Raw genomic sequence first — 16,909 nt, forward strand, 5'->3', positions numbered from 1 at the left:
TCTGTTTTTTGGTTTGTTTTTGAAGAATAATTGACCTACAGTACCATGCTAGTTCCTGGTGTACAACACAGTGATTTGATATTTGTATACATTTCAAAATGGCAAGTCTGATTGTCATCTGTCACAATAGCAAGATATTACATTATTATTGACTATAGTCCCCAAGTTGTATAAAAACTATCAATCTCAGGTAGGCATCATCAGTCCCTTCTGCCAGCTCCCTCTGAAATATAGTTCTGTTCTCTCCCAAAAGCTCAAAGCTCAGCTGCAAAGTCTGAAGTCCAGCCCTCAGTTGTCCATATTCTCAGTTTTTAGCCTTCAACTCTTTGTTTCCTGCAGCGTTGTCCTGGCAAAGCAGGCCACACTGCTGCCACATCTGACTCCTCACCCTAACTCACCTTTTTCAGTTTCACCACGCCCTCCTGTGTTTCATAGTCCGTTGTGATTTCAAACAATTCCATCCCATCTCCATCAACAATATTGTACGTGACTAAGCCATTTTCTCCAATGTCTGGATCTTTAGCCTTCACTCTTCCCACTTCCTCCCCTGGGACAGCTGCTTCTGACACAGACATCTGGTATACGCCTAGAAGAAGAAGATATCTATTTTTATTTTCCCTTTTATTTGGCAGCTGTAAGACTTTAGATTTCATTGAATCCCAATAAATTTCTCAAAGGGTTTGACACTGAGCTTCCTATTGATTGAAAACATGAAAAGAAGTGAATGGATGCAAGGAAGATCCCACACAGCTTGCTTGTCAAAGAAATGTTTTCTGTAAAGAATGATGAAATAATATCAGGGTCCAGAGTGGTAGGGTGGGGGCATGTGCCACACGTGAGAAAGGAAAACAATGCCCAGTTACATTTCCCATGAGGAACTGATGGAGGCCCATGCATATCTTCACACATTCAAAAAAAATCAAAACCTCTCTTTACGTCTTTGGAATGGCCCAGAGTTCATTCTCAGGCTCACATATGGCACTCCCAGGTGCCCAGAAAGAGGATGTCTTCTCTGTTTAAAAGCCTTCTGTAGCTCCATATTTATTTTAAAGTCAAATGCAAATTTTGTCTTTCAAGGTCATGACCCTTCCAGCTCTATATTTGACTCTCTTCTTACTTTACCTCCTTCACCATTTGATGAATGAATATCTTATATGGAAAGGTTTCTCACAGTGTGACATTTCCACATAGATTTAATATGTATTGGGAACCTACTATATGCTGAGCACTGTCCTAGCCTTTGGGAACTCAGTAGTAAATGAAAGAGTCAAGATTCTTCCCTCCTTCTACAGAGAAAAAAAAATCAGATGTATACATACTCTGATATCATTGCTAAGAAGGAGAAAAATACAGTAAGGGACAAAGGATAATGAAAGTGTATAAGTGTGACTGTGTATAAGTGTATGTTGTGTGTGAGTGTGTTCATGTGAGTGTGTGTGAATATCTCCTGAAAGGACTGGGCCGGATAAATCATGTAAATATCTGGGGATGAAAGTACAAACAAAGCAAACAGCAAATTGCAAAAACCCTAAAGTGAAAACAGTGAATATATACAGAAGAGTAAGACCACAGGTGTGATTGCAGCCTTCTGGTAGGAAATCAGTGTAAATGGGCTGGGGCCTAACTGTGCACAAAGGGCACTGCAGGAGCCGGAAAAGATGTCCGAGTTTCTTTAAAAACGTGTAGGAAGTCGCTGAAAGGTTTCATTAAAGAAATAAGACTTGAGATCATCTCAATTGTATCATCAGAATTAAAAAAATATTCTCTGCGAAACAACGTAGAGAAGCAAGGGTTGGATATCTCTGCCTCTGTCACCGCCAAACCTAGTAGTTTGGGACAAGCTACTTAAGCAATTTAAGCTTTAGTTTCTCCTTACGTGGATTTTATCAATTTTCATACTCTGTGTACATTTATCTATATTGTTTGGCTGTGACTGCTTTCTGTTCAGACCCATATTCAACTTAAACACACCATGTCCTCCATGATAAAGCACAAGTAGGAGATGGGAGTCTCTGTAGATAATTACCAATTTACATCAAGGTTTAGAAAAACTTGCTCTCAGGTAATTTTCTCTAAATCTCATTCAAGTCCACAGCTATAAAACTGGTTATCTTCACAGCAGTGATGTACCTTCACTCTATGCCGGCAGGTGAGCAAGGACATTGATCACCGCCTGCTAATAGCCCCGCATGGTCCTTTCCATCCAGCATCCATACCAGACAGTTTCAGAGTGTGGATAATGGAGCATGCAGCTTCTTAGAGTGCTCTATGAGGCTTAAGCTTATTGGGGATGCTGAATCTTGTGCCTGACCAAGCAAAGTAATCTTCATCTCTTTGGGGACTTTATGAGAATTGGCTGTCACCCTGTAATCCTCCACCTTAATGTCTCCCTTCCAGAGATTGTTGTCTTTGAATTCCTTTGAGTGACCATGGTCCTTTCTGGGACCATACTTGGTGGCCTTCCCTGTTTTCTCATTTGTAAAAAGTGCCATCTCTCTGGCAATAAACTCATAGGCTCTACCAGCTAATCTAATAAAGAAGCTTTCATGCTGAACTCCCCATGATCTATCAGCACCAGCATCATTATGGTTATACTGTACCTCTGTCTATACCTGCACTATACACATAACCAGATTTGTGTTCAAAATCTGGCTATGCTGTAATTCTTCAGGCAACTTACAGCACCTTCCATGGAACCCAGTTTTATCTGTGAAATAGAGGCTCTCATAGAGATTTGCAATAGTAGTAACTATTCATTGAAAGGTTGTAGTTGTTGTAATTATGATTGTTAATAATGACCTTTCAAATTATTTTTCTTTTATTTCCTGCTGCAATCCTATTAATTTTGTAGGACCATAATCACCTAGATTATAACAATGGCTAACCTTTGTTGAGAGCTTATGCCAGACATCATTGTAAGATTCTACAGTAGCTCATGTAGTTCTAACAATATCCAACTAATTTAAATGTTTTTTTAAAAATATTTATTTGTCTATTTTGCTCTGCTGGGTCTTAGCTGCAGCACGCAAGATCTTGGCACATGGACTCTCTAGCTGTGGCTCGGGCTCAGTAGTTGCAGCACGTGGGCCCAGTTTCCCCAGAGCATGTAGGATCCTAATGCCCCGACCAGGGATTGAACCTGTGTCTCCTGCACTGCAAGACAAATTCTTAATCACTGGACCACCGGGGGAGTCCCAGTATCCTATTAACTGAATCTTGTGGAAGATTTTATTTTGCAAAAATAGTCCAAACAGTATCTCCCAACCCATATGCTTCTCTTTCAAAGAGGCTTTAACAGTCCTTCCCTTGAAAGGTGGGGTCTGTAAGAACTCCACTTAAATTTGAGCAGTCTTATGACTACAGTGGAAATGATGCTATGTGATTTCTGAAGCTCGGTTACAACAGGCAATACAGTTTCTACTTGGTGTCCTTGGGGCTCTTCTCACTTTCAGAACCCATCCAAGCCACTCCTTGGAGAGGCTGACACGAACGGGAAGCAACAGCTGACATTAACTTGCCAGCCTCGTGACTGAACCAGCTTGGAAGTGGATCTTCTAGCCTCAGTCAAACTCTGCCAACTGATGCTGTGAAACAGAAACAAGCTGCCTCTTTCAGGTTTTGCCCACATTTCAGACTCATGACAAAATAAACAATTATTATTGTTTTAAAGCACAAGATCCGAAGTAGTTTGTTAGGTAGCAATAGAGAACTGATCCAGCTACGATTACATATTCAGGTTAGAAATGAGAACACTGAGGCAGAAAAGTTAATTAATTACTACATCACATTATGAGTGCCTAGCAAAATGGATTTTTCTCTTTCCAGGGTTGTGAAACATTCCATGCCTTTCTCCCACTTTCTCCCACTACCTCTCCTCCACTTAAGATTTCTGTTGTTATTACTGCTGTCTTCTGTGTTTTGTTTTTTTTTATCAAGAATGTTATAAAGAGCCTCCGTTACTCTAGATTCCTTCTGGAAAGTTGAGTATAGCAGGGATGGGTCAGAGAAGAGAGTTGGCTGTGGCACCATTGGAAAGTGAAAACCAAGCCCACTGACTTACTCTGCGGAAACTTTGGTGGGTTGTCGTTGACGTCGGTCAGTGTGATCGTCACTTTGGTTGTCCCTGAGAGTCCACCCATGTGTCCACCCATGTCCTTGGCCTGGATCACCACATGGTACTCCTCCTTGGCTTCCCTATCCATGTTGGGAAGGGCAGTTCTGATGATACCTGGACAGGCGAGCAGGGAACACCACAGATCTTCATTAATTACATTATAACAAGAAAGGTCTAGGCACAGGAAGCAGAGATGAATAAAACAGCAGCTGTCCGCACAGAAGAGTCACTCCAACATATTTATCATCAAAAATAGCCATACTTGGAGCATCATATAGACATATTTTCCAGCAAACTGCCATCGTTATTAATGTAGCATTAAAATTTTATGTTTTATATGTTGTACTATAAATGCAAATTATAATCTCATCCTTCTCAGGTATAACAATTAAAGATGCTAAAGACTGATACATTTGAGGACCCACTACATGAGCATCCATAGCATAAACCCATGCTTCTGGACTGTCAGCAGAATCCTTTGACTATCAGTGCCTGCATATAATTCTTAGAAACATTACTCTGGTCTATTTTAAGTTAAAAGTAAATGGCAATACACTAAAATGTTAATATTAGCTTTTTAAGTGTATAACAAATGGGTTAGAAATATACACAATGCTTATGTCAACTCTAGTTGTTTACTATCACCTATCACTGACAAGGATACATTAATAATTAAATTCTACATGATCTCTGTATATTAGTGCATTACTTGTGTGGAAACCATGTTCCCTTAAAATCTTTTGGGAACACGTGCAAGCTTTTTCTGTCTGTAGATGTAGCAACATTTACACTGGAAATCTAAGAGAGTGTCGTGGAAGCTTTAAGCCCTTATCCTTTTCTGACCCCGATGTTTGTATTTTTTTCAGCAATATTCTTCAACTCGCTGAGCCTCGTTTTTCTTGTCTGTTAAATAATTTGGTAGGTTCAAATTTGTCCTTCCTAACATGAGTCCTTGAGATAACGAATATTGCAACTAGAGTCCCTCCAGCAATTTTAGTATCTCAAAAACTTAGATGCAATTCCACATTTATCCTTGGCAAAATTAATTGGTAAATGCCTTTGATGAAATCATAGCAAGTAGCCCCCTAAATTGTGATCCAAAGCATAGTGTCTACAAACAAATGATCACATAGGTAAGTGGAAATTATATTCGGTAAGCAGGCAAAATATCTGATTGGCAGGCTATGCAATATAATATTATACACACACACACACATATATGCATATATTTGATAAATTTCAACTGTATTAATATAAGTGGATTTTTTGTAAATATTTTGCAAACATATGGGGGTATATTGTGGAAAAAAGAAGGGAGTTTGAGGTATAATACTGTGGACTGACAGTTTCATAGGATTTTAGTGTTTATTCTAATAAAAGGATCCTAGAATCAAATTTGGTACACATGGAGTGAAATATTTGGTGTAGGTTTTGGCTGGCATATTCGTTCACTCTTTTTGTTTGCTATTTGTTTTCTGTAAGGATTTGCAGAACCTCCTTTTTGGATGTTAATGCCTGTTGGGAACCTCGAAGCTCAGCAGAAGAGGTGGGGATGTGCCACCTCCCAGACATACCTGAGCCTCATCAGTTCCCACCCCCACCACCCCCAACCCTGCACAGAGGTCTTCAAGCTTTGAGAGCTGCCAGTTTTTAAAAGTCCTCAAGTCCTATGGTCTCTTAATTTGGATCCACAGTTGAATTTTATGATAAAACATATTTGAAGATACATTTTTAAGTTGAAGTTGAGTTTTAAGAACTGATATCAAGAGGAAAGTTGCAGTCTAGGATTATATTTATTGCTGTGACATGGCACAATACAAACAAAAGCAGTCACAAGTATAATTCATTGGGTGCTAACTACAGGCTAGGCCATGTGCAGTATGTGACATGCTGCAATACAAATAAAAGCAGTCATAAGCATAGTTCATTGAATGCTAACTACAGGCCAGGCAATGCACAGTGTCTACACTGCACAATAGTCTTGTTAGGTGGCCCATTTTATATTTTAGAAAACTGAGACTCAAAAAGGTTTCAGCCAGCAGGCCTGGACTCCTTATTTACAATGTGTCACAAATCACAACGCCATTCCATGGTACCTGTCTGTGCTTCTACTGAAAAGTAGGGTTGTCCTTCCAGGATGCTGTACACTAACTTGGCACTGTTTCCATAGGTGGGGTCATCTGCGTCTGAAGCTGTCACCTGGATCACTGACGTTCCTTAAAAGTGAAATATTCATTAGAGACAATCCCTCCGCTTTTCAAATTATATGCTAGTTTGCAAATTTTGTCTTAAGATTAAAAACTAACGAGAGCCCCAATATGCTTTGATTTTCCAGACTGAGATGCAAAAGTAATTTCCCTTCCTCCCCCCTCCCTTTTTAATCCCCATAGTTTAAAAATGAACTTTCTATATTCATAGTGCATCCTGCTATGCTTAGTAGTTAAAATAATAATGTGAACATTATTGCAAAAACATTCTAAGGCCCATGCAACTGGAATGTTCAGTATATGAAATAATTAAATAAAAATCTTCCCAAAGAGTATAATAAAGGATAATTAATGATGAATTGCTTTTCATGAAAGGACAGAGTGCAGTCTTCCATCTGTAGCAGAGCAATAAATACATCATTTTATTGTTGCTTTGCATGTAATAAAATGGCTGCTAATACTACATTTTAATTAATTTATGGCCATAAATATTGTACAGAATGTTGTTCCCTACTGGCATGAAAATTGCATCTTCCCACCTGCAATGGGTCTAGTAGTCACACAACAGAAATCACCAGTAGACATCTGGTGAGATCTAAGGCCAGCAATTGCGAGCCACAGTGGAAAGAAACCAGGGAATTGAAAGAAGCGGGGATTCTGTTTTTCGTAGGAAAACCCTTTATTCCTTTACGGTTCAGAATGGGGCAGGGGAGACGGTCAAGGGAGAGAGCTGGTAATTATAGAATCCCTCTGTGCCAAGCACTGTTTGGGGCATGTTCCAAGTATTCCGCCCCTCTGCTAGGTGCTTTCTACGTTCATTGCGCTTGTGAGGTACTGAGTGTGACAGGTAGGAAGTTCTGCAGGCTGTTTTGCAAAGTGGGCCACTGTCAGAGTCAGGATTCTAACCTCTACCCAGCAAACAACCAAGCCCAAGTTCTTTCCGTGACAGTTTCAACCGAGGAGCCAGGTTCCATGTGAGAGGCAAGGCAGCCCATTTATACAGCCCGTCAGCCCTCTGATCTACAAGTTTGCTGGTGATTTTCACACAGTGTAAGAACAAATTTTACTTTTTAAAAAAATTCTGTAATTCATTTTTTCATACAAACAACTTTTGGGGGAGGATTCATCCCACAAAACTAGGTACTATTCTAAATCATGGACATTTGTAATGGCATTAATAAGCTCTATTTTCTATTTTCATGGTAGAGCTTGTGAAAGTATTATTTTTTATGCTTAATTTGCTTCAAGAAATCCACTAAGTTCATTAAAACTCTTTGTATTTTACATCTATGTTTATTTAACCCTCATCAGAGTTTATATTATCCTCATGTTATAGATGACAAAATGAAAACTGAGAAAGATGTAAGCTGTTGTCTGGGTTGACCTGGTTGGTCAGAGGTACAGCCATGATTCCAATCCAGTACTATCTGACAGCAGACAACTCTCATAGGCCACGATGCAAAGTCTGATATTAATCCTTAAGCACTAAGCTGCCCCAAGACATGGGGTCAATGAAAATTCCCCTGGAGCATCCTTTTTGATGACTGGCCTTTTCCCCCTGGCTCAGCTGCTGACACTGTTGTCCTCTATTTAATGATTTCTTTGATGTCTGCTGCTTCTCATTAAAAGTCCCCAGGTGACTACTGAGAAACTAAAGAACTGGGCAAGGCAAAGACAAGACAGAATAGGCCCAGGTGAGTTTTTATAAAGTATGAGAAGGGTTTCACGTTAGTTGGAGGAGAAGAGGGCTTTTTTTTTTTTTGCACCACAAGCTCTATATGCAAAGTGGAAGGAGTAGTTTTTAAATCTTTATTTGGCTGCCCCCAGTCTTAGGTGCTTCATGCAGGATCTGTCGTTGCGGTGTGCAGACTCTCTGGTTGCGGCTCATAGGTTTAGTTGCTCCAAGGCATGTGGGATATGAGTTCCCTGACCAGTGATTGAACCCACATCCCCTGCATTGCAAGGCAGATTCTTAACCACTGGACCACCAGGGAAGTCCCGAGGGGTAGGGTTTTAGTTACTTCTGTATCTAACTTTCTTGGGCAAATTGATTCTCAGTCTCAGTGCTTGGTTTTCTCATCTGTAAAACGGGCAGTTAGGCCCTGATGATCCTTAAGCTCATCAGAACTTTAAATCTCTGATTTCATAACCATACTTACTCCCTGATCAGAACAGCCCTGGTCACTGTCTGAAAAGCAAACCCTTCTTAATATGAGGCATGCTTCTAAAAAGCAAGCACAACAACCTGCATTCTATAAAGTCAAACAAGAATTATTGCCAGGAGAATTGTCCACTAACAATGTTAGGTGTCTGTATGCATGATGAAAGACATAGCTGCTTCTGAATTATTCTAACAGATGGTGACACAGTGTCATGGTGAGGTGTATATCCTGGATCCACTTAATAGCTCAGATGACCTTGAATAAATTATAATTAACTTGTTTCTAGCTTTGGTTTCCCATTTACAAAATATGTCAAATAGGACCTACCTCATTGCAAAGATGAGTCACTGAAAAGATTAAATGCAACAGGGCATGTAAATCATTAATGAGCACTGTGCTGACATGCGACAAACTCTGCCGCTATTACTTACTGAACACCAACATGCGCTAGTGACCAGATGTATATTATTTATAATCCTACATGAGTCGAAACTTTTAGTCCCATTTTACAGAGGAGAAACTCAGGCTAAGAGAACAGATGGAACTGATTCCAAGTCAAAAGGTTAACAAGCACCGGGGCCAGGATGGCCTGAGTTCCATCACATTTTTCCTATTCTTCTATGCCTCCTCATCTTTTGTAAGGTTACAGTTTAAAACGTCAGGGCAATTTGAAATATTTGAAACTTCAACTATATACATGAAATGTTTTTTGTTTGTTATTTTGAACATAGAAGCTACAGCATAAATTCTACATCCCGACTTGGGAGAATGGGCACCAGCCCACCCACCCGCAGAGACAGCACGCCTGCAGGTGGAGCAGGTCCGTCCTCCCCCTCCCTTACGTACCCACGTTGGACCTCTCGGGCACGTTGGCGTGATAGGTCTCATGTAAGAACTCAGGAGGGTTGTCATTAATGTCCTGGACCTTGACAATGAATTCCGACGGTGGCTCCAGGGGCCGGTTGGTGTCCCTGTCCACCGCCTGAGCCATCAGCGTGTACTGGGCTCTCTCCTCTCGGTCCAATGTCTTGGTGGCATGAATGTTCCCTGATTTGTCATCAATCACAAAAATGGTTCCGGCTCCTTCACCTGAGAGAATGTATTTAATGTTCCCATCACCAGAGTCAATATCGGAATGAAGCTAGGAAAAGAGAAATGGAGACTTGTAATTCCATGACGGATGCTCTGGGGAGGTAGAGACACACTCACATGCTGTTTGCTAGAATACACTGTTTACACGCAGACATACACACACACTGAGAGGGAGACACTCTCAACCCATTTACAAATGAAGAAATGTAATCTTAGAGAAGATGTCTTGGCTAAGGGCACATATGGGGAGCAGTGAAGCCAGAGTCCAGAAGATTTGAATTTTAAGATTCATGCTTTCCGTCTCCCTTTCCTATTACATATGCATACATATGAAACACATATAATACACATTAGTAGAGCTATTTTGAATGAAATATATGCATATTATAGAAAGTAAAAGACACACATTTGAGCAAGAAGTAAATCTTGTAAGTTCTGATTGCCACGCCTTCATTTTCCCTGTAAAAGACAGCTCTTGTTATCAGTGTCTCATGAGTCCTCTAAGACATATTCTATGCATATGCCAGACTATCTATACAAATACATGTGCTCCGGTTTATTTTTACACAATAAAGTGCACAGTGCACACACCACTCTCAACTCTGTTTTCCTACCACAGTAAATTCAGAGGACCCTTCCAAACTGGTATATATGTATTGATCTCATCCATTGTATAGAGGTCATTATTTCAGTCTTCTTCCAAAGGACACTAAGGTTCCAAAGGACGCCAGGCTTTTGTTACCGCAAACAATTCACTGATCAGGATTTCTGGATGACCTGCTGTGTGGCACAGAAAGTATGAGGCTCTGGGGATGGACTCTGCCTGGAGGACCTCCCCCATTCTCCTCATAAGCACGGAGTGCGTGGAGAGGGCGGATAGACATGCAGCTTCTTAGACTAAAGAAAGACTAGTTCCTTGAGATTTTCCCCTCCTTTGACAAAGCCCAGCAAAATGATGGAACTCACCTAAATCCACACTTGGCAGGGCCAGGAAGTCATCCAGGTCACCTGACCACCCACTTGTGCCTTCTGCCTTACTCTGCTGTATTTTGTAACATGGAACTCCCCTAAAGACCACATCCAACTTTCCCATAGCAATAAAGTCTTTAGTGTACTTTGTTGTCCAAGCTAAATTTCTGCAGCTATCATCTTAATCTGAGTTCTTCTGCCCTCATTTTACCCTTTATGGGAAAAGATAAGCATTACTTTCACTGTTCTCATAGGCTTCAAGAATAGGCAGGTGGATAAAAAGCCCTTGGTTCTACCTACTACCTAAGAAAACCTAGTGTAAACTAAAAAGCTTTATTCTCAGGGAAGTAATAATGATAATAATACTTATTACTTAAAATTATTATCTTAATGTTTATTATAGTGCCATTTTAATATTATTATTAATGTGATTTTAATTATTATTATTATCATGAAACCAAGACCTAGAAAGCTTGCCCAGAATCACAAAGCAGGATAGAATACATTGCTTTTTAAATTTTTTTGCATTGTTTCAATTTTCCCCAAAATATCTAATGGATTTGCATTGCCTCAGTGAAACACCAATTATTTCAGCACAGAGGGATACCTGTAGGTACAAATTACATTTTGATTTTAGTCTATAGTGCTTATTAGGGGGAAAAAATACTTTCCTTCAGAACTTGTTATTCATGACAAGCTACGTGTTGTCATGAAATTATGGCTAAACACTTCTTATGAATAATGCAGTTTATAACATACAAAGTTATCTGAATATACAGAAGCTCCAAAGGATGACTCAAATTGCCCCAATCTTCATACAAGTTTCCACAGTAGAGGCAGACAGTCTTCTGGCTGTCCTCCTAACCCCCCATAATTGTTTATATTTGTTTGTTTTCTCTGCCTCAGACTTGGCAAAAGTCAGGAGCTCAGCCATGACTGTGGAATATGGAACAAGGAAGTCAATGCAACACTTCCTTTAATGGGAGTCTAGACAAGGAATGTTTCTAGGGACCTTTATATATTACATATGAATTTGGGAAGACTCTTGGGAATTAAACTTCATGATCAACCAAGTAACTGAAACATTTAAATATAGTGCTCATTTATATTTTTTATCTTGTTTTCAGAGTTCAAAGTTGGATATAAATTCCCTTTTGCCCTCTCCAACAACAACTAACCACACAACTAACAATGACATTTATTAGTTTGGACACAAAAAGCAGTTTGGAAACCCATTCAGTTCTATCAAGGGATCAGTTGCTGAGGCAGACACAGCCAATTCCTAACTCCCAAGACTGAGGCCATCCCCTCAGCAGAGCATAGCATGATGCAGACTCTGCTCCCTGCAGATCTAAAAGTCCATAGTTTGCCAAATTCCACATTTTCAGAACATCCTGCTGCTGCTGCTGCTAAGTCGCTTCAGTCATGTCCGACTCTGTGCGACCCCATAGACGGCAGCCCACCAGGCTCCCCCGTCCCTGGGATTCTCCAGGCAAGAACACTGGAGTGGGTTGCCATTTCCTTCTCCAATGCATGAAAGTGAAAAGTGAAAGGGAAGTTGCTCAGTCGTGTCCGACTCTTCGCGATCCCGTGGACTGCAGCCTACCAGGCTCCTCCATCCATGGGATTTTCCAGGCAAGAGTACTGGAGTGGGGTGCCATGGCCTTCTCCATCAGAACATCCTAAATCACTCAATTTCAAATGACACCAAATCAAGGTTTTTAGGGAACAAGTCATCTAGTCTAATCCTCCTATTCATGGAGAACTAGAGATCAGCATTATCTCAAAGGGAAGTTCCATAGGCTCTAACCACTTTCTTTCTTTTTCTTTCTTTCCCCATCCAATCTGACATCTGGTTCATTCTCACATGCCTAGATTTTCCCCTCCTCTTGTATCTGCCGCTGCCTTTTAGTAGATACAACACCTGCTTGCTCCATAGAGATGCCCTCTAGGTCCTGTGTCTTTTGCCCTCCCCACCCTAACACACACCCTGCTCCCTAGGGAGAAAGTCCCTGTGGCCAAAGTTCTATTTTCTCAGAACAATTCACAGACACTCTCCACATTGTTCAAGCCACACAGCTCCTGCTGTGGCTCAAGTCTCTTCTTCCTCTCTGGGCATAGAGACTATCTCCTTGATGGAAGGAATTCTATGTGCCAATCATTTCCCTGTGCTCCATTTCTCAAGGGTACTTCTACTTTGGGTGTGATCTTTCCATTTTGGATATAAATGATGAAACTGCTCTGGTACATCTCTTCAGAAAGACCCTTTTCCAACCCTTAACAATATTATCAGGACACTAATATGAACCTCTTCCAAAGATGTCAATTCCATAAATATGGAATGGTAGTTCCATGTTAAGCAGCAACTAAGATAACTTCGTTGGAATCTATGAGGCTCAGAAATGAGAACCCCACAAATCTGCTCTTGTCCCTCTCCCCTTTCACTAGATAACTCCTGCTCATCTTTCAGGTCACAAGTTATTACTATCGTCTCCATGAAGCTTCCCTTCATGCTTCCTAAACTTTGCCACGTAAATTCATAATCACTTTTAGTGAATTTCTTTATTATTCTACTCCTTATCTTAGTTTTGTTTTTTTTTTTTAATTGCTTAGATAAGTGTCTCTTTTTCCACTAGCCCCTGAACTCTTTGGGGCCAGGGACTATTCTACTGCAGTTTACCATTTGCCTCCCTCTTACCTTCACATAGCAGGCTTTCTGCTCTTATGTGTTATGTATCTGAAAGATGGCTGTATGTTTTACCACAAGTGATAGCTGGCAGTCAGTTTTTCAAACATATTTTGTTATTTTGTTTGTTTTTATTTTGGGTTTTGAAATTTGGCTGCACGGCTTGCAGGATCTCAGGTCCCCTATTAGGGACTGAACCAAATCCCCCATCAGGGGCTCCTCAGGGAAGGTGCCAAATCCTAACCCCTAGATCACCAGGGAACACGCCCTCAAACATATTTTGGACTCTTTCTGCCCTTGCACTTTTGGAGGGGATACTCAGAGAATGAAGGATTTCTCAGTAGTACTAGGACTCTCAAGCCTTCTGAAATGGGGTTTTCCATCCCTGAGCCCAACTGGATAGAATCCCACCCATTCCCATGACGCATCCATTCATCTTGTCAAATATTCACAGAGGTGTCCCCAGAAGTGGGCTTTGGTGTCAGAACCTGGGGATACAAAACTGAACCAGTTCCTGATGGAAGTGGCTCAGGGTCCAGTGAGGGAGACAGAGGGATACACAGACGTGTGTACTACAGGGAAAAAGCCATGAGGAAAATAGTACAGAGCATTATAAGAACACAAAGGAAGGCATCCTCGCTGGGGTTTGGACGTCGTGGGGGAAATGCCCCCAGTTGGAGAATGGTTAAATAAATAATCATCATTTCTATTCAAGAGACTACTGGGTAGCCATTAAAAATATAGTTTTTAGGGTATAATATCAAGTGGAAACAGAAGTGTTCTTAACATGGATGCCTAGGAATTAAAAAAAAAAAAAAAGCTGGAAGGATGAATGAATAGGATATGGTGGCTTTTAGTGATGATCAGACCACTGCTACCTTCCCTCCTAGATTTTTGTTTTGCCAGGACCCCTGTCCGGAGAGGGTGGGGAGTGAGAAGTGAGCATGCAGTTAGAGCAGCCTTACCCTGCCCACGAGCACAGGGTCGGGTCCCGTGTATTCCTCTATCACGAAGAACTGGTTCCAGACCCAACCCCTCTTGGAGCGCTGCAGCACCTGACCCTCCTTGCCCTTCTCGTGGTGCCCGTGGAACGAGGGTCGCAGGTGGCTCCTCCGGTCCGTGGCGAAGGCCTGGCTGTGGCACAGCATGCCCAGGCACACCAGGGCGGCTTGTAAACAGTAGTTCTCCTTCATTTTTGGTTACGTGGTAGGCACAGGAGAATGCGGCTGTCACCCCGTCCGCTGACCGTGCGGCTGCCTGGCGGATGGCGGCCTCCCCAGACGCGTCACGCAGACCTCACTCGGGCTGGAAGGTCTCTCCTCGCCGAGCACATCACGTCAGGGCTGCCCACGTCCCCGGTCGGCCTCTGCAGGGAGCAGGAAAGGTCAGATTAGTCACAGGTTCCATCCCCACTTCCATTCTATTCTGTAAACACTGACCCATGCTGGACGCCGTGAGGGCTTTGCGCTGGGTACTGAGGAGTTAGATGCCAGTGAGAAATAGTCTCCAGGCTCTAGCCAGTTCACCACGCCAAATAAGATAAACGTACAGGAAGAAACCCCTCAAAGTCTATATGAGGATAAAACGTGTGTGCTGTGGAGTCCAGCTGCCCAAGTCTGAGAGTCAGTTTTACCAGTTACTTAGCTCTGGGTTTAGGGTAAGCCAACACTGAGCCCAGCCTGCTCATTTATGAAATGGGCCAGGGAATCCTACTCAGTAAAAGGTACAGATCTGAGTCATAGCCCTAAGTCTCTTAGCCCAGACCTCCTATGTGGTCAGCACTTCATATTTATCTGTTATTATTATATTAATGATCGTGGGACTTCCCCTGGTGGCTCAGATGGTAAAGCGTCTGCCTACAATGTGGGAGCCCCGGGTTCAAACCCTGGGTTGGGAAGATCCCCTGCAGAAGGAAATGGCAACCCACTCTAGTATTCTTGCCTGGAAAATCCCATGGACGGAGGAGCCTGGTGGGCTGACAGTCCATGGGGTCGCAGAGTCTCAGACATGACTGAGCGACTTCACTTTCTTTCTTTTCATTATATTAATGATAATGATTGTTCTTGGCTGTGTTTTTGTAGTAGGGAGGCCTAGGGCACTATGGGCATTCCACAGAGGAACACATAGTTGATGGGGATTGAGAATGGAGATGGCAGAGAGTGGGGACTGTTAAGGAAGACTTCCAGAAGGATGGGATGGAAGGGCTCAACTGTCAGATGAGTTACTGTGATAAGAGTGGGATGGATCGGATGTCCAGGTAGAAGGAACAGCGTGCCCCAAAGCACAGAGCTGTTCACAAGCACAGTACCTCCCAAGACTGTTCAGCTTACTGGATTGTATTACGGAAGGAGGAAGCCAGCAATGACTCCTAGGATATGAGAGGTCAAGGTAGACCCTGAGATGGTCAGTGATGGCCACTAAAACATTTGTCATTGAAATAATGGGTCAAATTTGCATTGTTGGGTCAATATAGTGTCAATTCAATAAGCACGATTTGCTTTTGTCTGGTCACATGTCCACCCAAGAAGATGAAAATCCTACCTTAACCTGACAGTCTTTCTAAGCATACTCTGTAGGCTCCCTTCAACACGGAAAAACAAAATAAAACAGCATTCCCCACCAACTGGTCCAAAGGTCATGTTCCTGGCACTCGGCCTTAACTCCGCTGCTCATCGACAGTAAGGATGAGCCACTAACACGTTTCCATGCCTCTGTGGTTTCTCCCCTATAGTCACTCTAGTCCTCGCTCCAGCACTCAGGTTCTTCTCTCTGATCTTTAACTCCTGCCTCAGGTTTCTTGGCTTCTTTATGGGACTGTCTTTCTGGTGCCAGAAACTTATTCTTCCCCAAGGAACTTCCAGTCCTCATTCTCCTGTCTTAGAATCCCACACCTTCTTTTGAACAACCATCATCTCCTCTTGCAACACCTCTCAGACACAAGTTGGAGCCTGAGTTCCCAGAACCAGATGGTCCTCACTACCACCCTTACCTGTAACCTGACGGGCTCTCAGAAAGTTGCTGGGCATGGAGGCTGCAACTATATTTCAACTCCCATGGGTCTAAATGAAATTGGTGAGCTTCTTCTTTTTTTTTTTTAATTGAGAGGTATAGTTGATTTACAATTGTGTCCATTTCAGGTGTATCGCAAAGCAATTCAGTTATATGTAGCTGTGTGTGCACATATTAATGTTCTTTTTCATATTATTTTCCCTTATAAGCTATTATAAAACTGAATATAGTTCCCTGTGCTATACAGTAGGTCCTTGTTAGTTTATCTATTTTATATATAGTAGTGTGCCTATGTTAATCCCAAACTCCTAATTTATCTCCCTCACTCCATTTCTCCTTTAAGGGAACTCCATTTCCCCTATAAGGGGAAGAAACTATAAATTTGTTTTCTGTGCCTGTGGGTGTATTTCTGTACATTAAGTAAGTTCATTTGTATCATTTATTTTAGATTCCACATATAAGCAGTATCATGAGGTTTGTCTTTCTCTGTCTGCTTTACTTCACTTGGTATGATAATTTCTAGGCCCAACCATGTTGCGGCAAAGGGCTTTATTTTATTCTTTTTAATGACCAAGTAGTATTCCATTTATATGCCACATCTTCTTTATTTCTCTGTCTCTGGATGTTTCTTTAGGTTGCTTCCAAGTCTTGGGTATTGTAAATAGTGCTA

General features: G+C 41.7%; 1 protein-coding gene across 2 annotated transcripts in view; it reads right to left on the minus strand.

The window, feature by feature from the left end:
* CDH11 (cadherin 11) overlaps window positions 1–16,909 on the minus strand; it is a 155,143-nt gene that overhangs the window by 37,286 nt on the left and 100,948 nt on the right. For both annotated transcript variants that reach the window (XM_086349559.1, XM_086349560.1), the window contains exons 3-7: window positions 14,196–14,596; window positions 9,330–9,624; window positions 6,211–6,330; window positions 4,061–4,228; window positions 399–586 (exon numbers count right to left, since the gene is read on the minus strand). In XM_086349559.1, coding sequence (XP_086205685.1) covers window positions 399–586; window positions 4,061–4,228; window positions 6,211–6,330; window positions 9,330–9,624; window positions 14,196–14,423 — 999 coding nt within the window. In that variant the 5' untranslated portion in view covers window positions 14,424–14,596. The remainder of the gene's footprint in view (window positions 1–398; window positions 587–4,060; window positions 4,229–6,210; window positions 6,331–9,329; window positions 9,625–14,195; window positions 14,597–16,909) is intronic.

Source organism: Bos grunniens, chromosome 18, assembly GCF_055505025.1.
Source record: "Bos grunniens cultivar Pamir isolate PY7600 chromosome 18, Bosgru_T2T1.0, whole genome shotgun sequence".
NCBI lineage: Eukaryota > Metazoa > Chordata > Mammalia > Artiodactyla > Bovidae > Bos > Bos grunniens.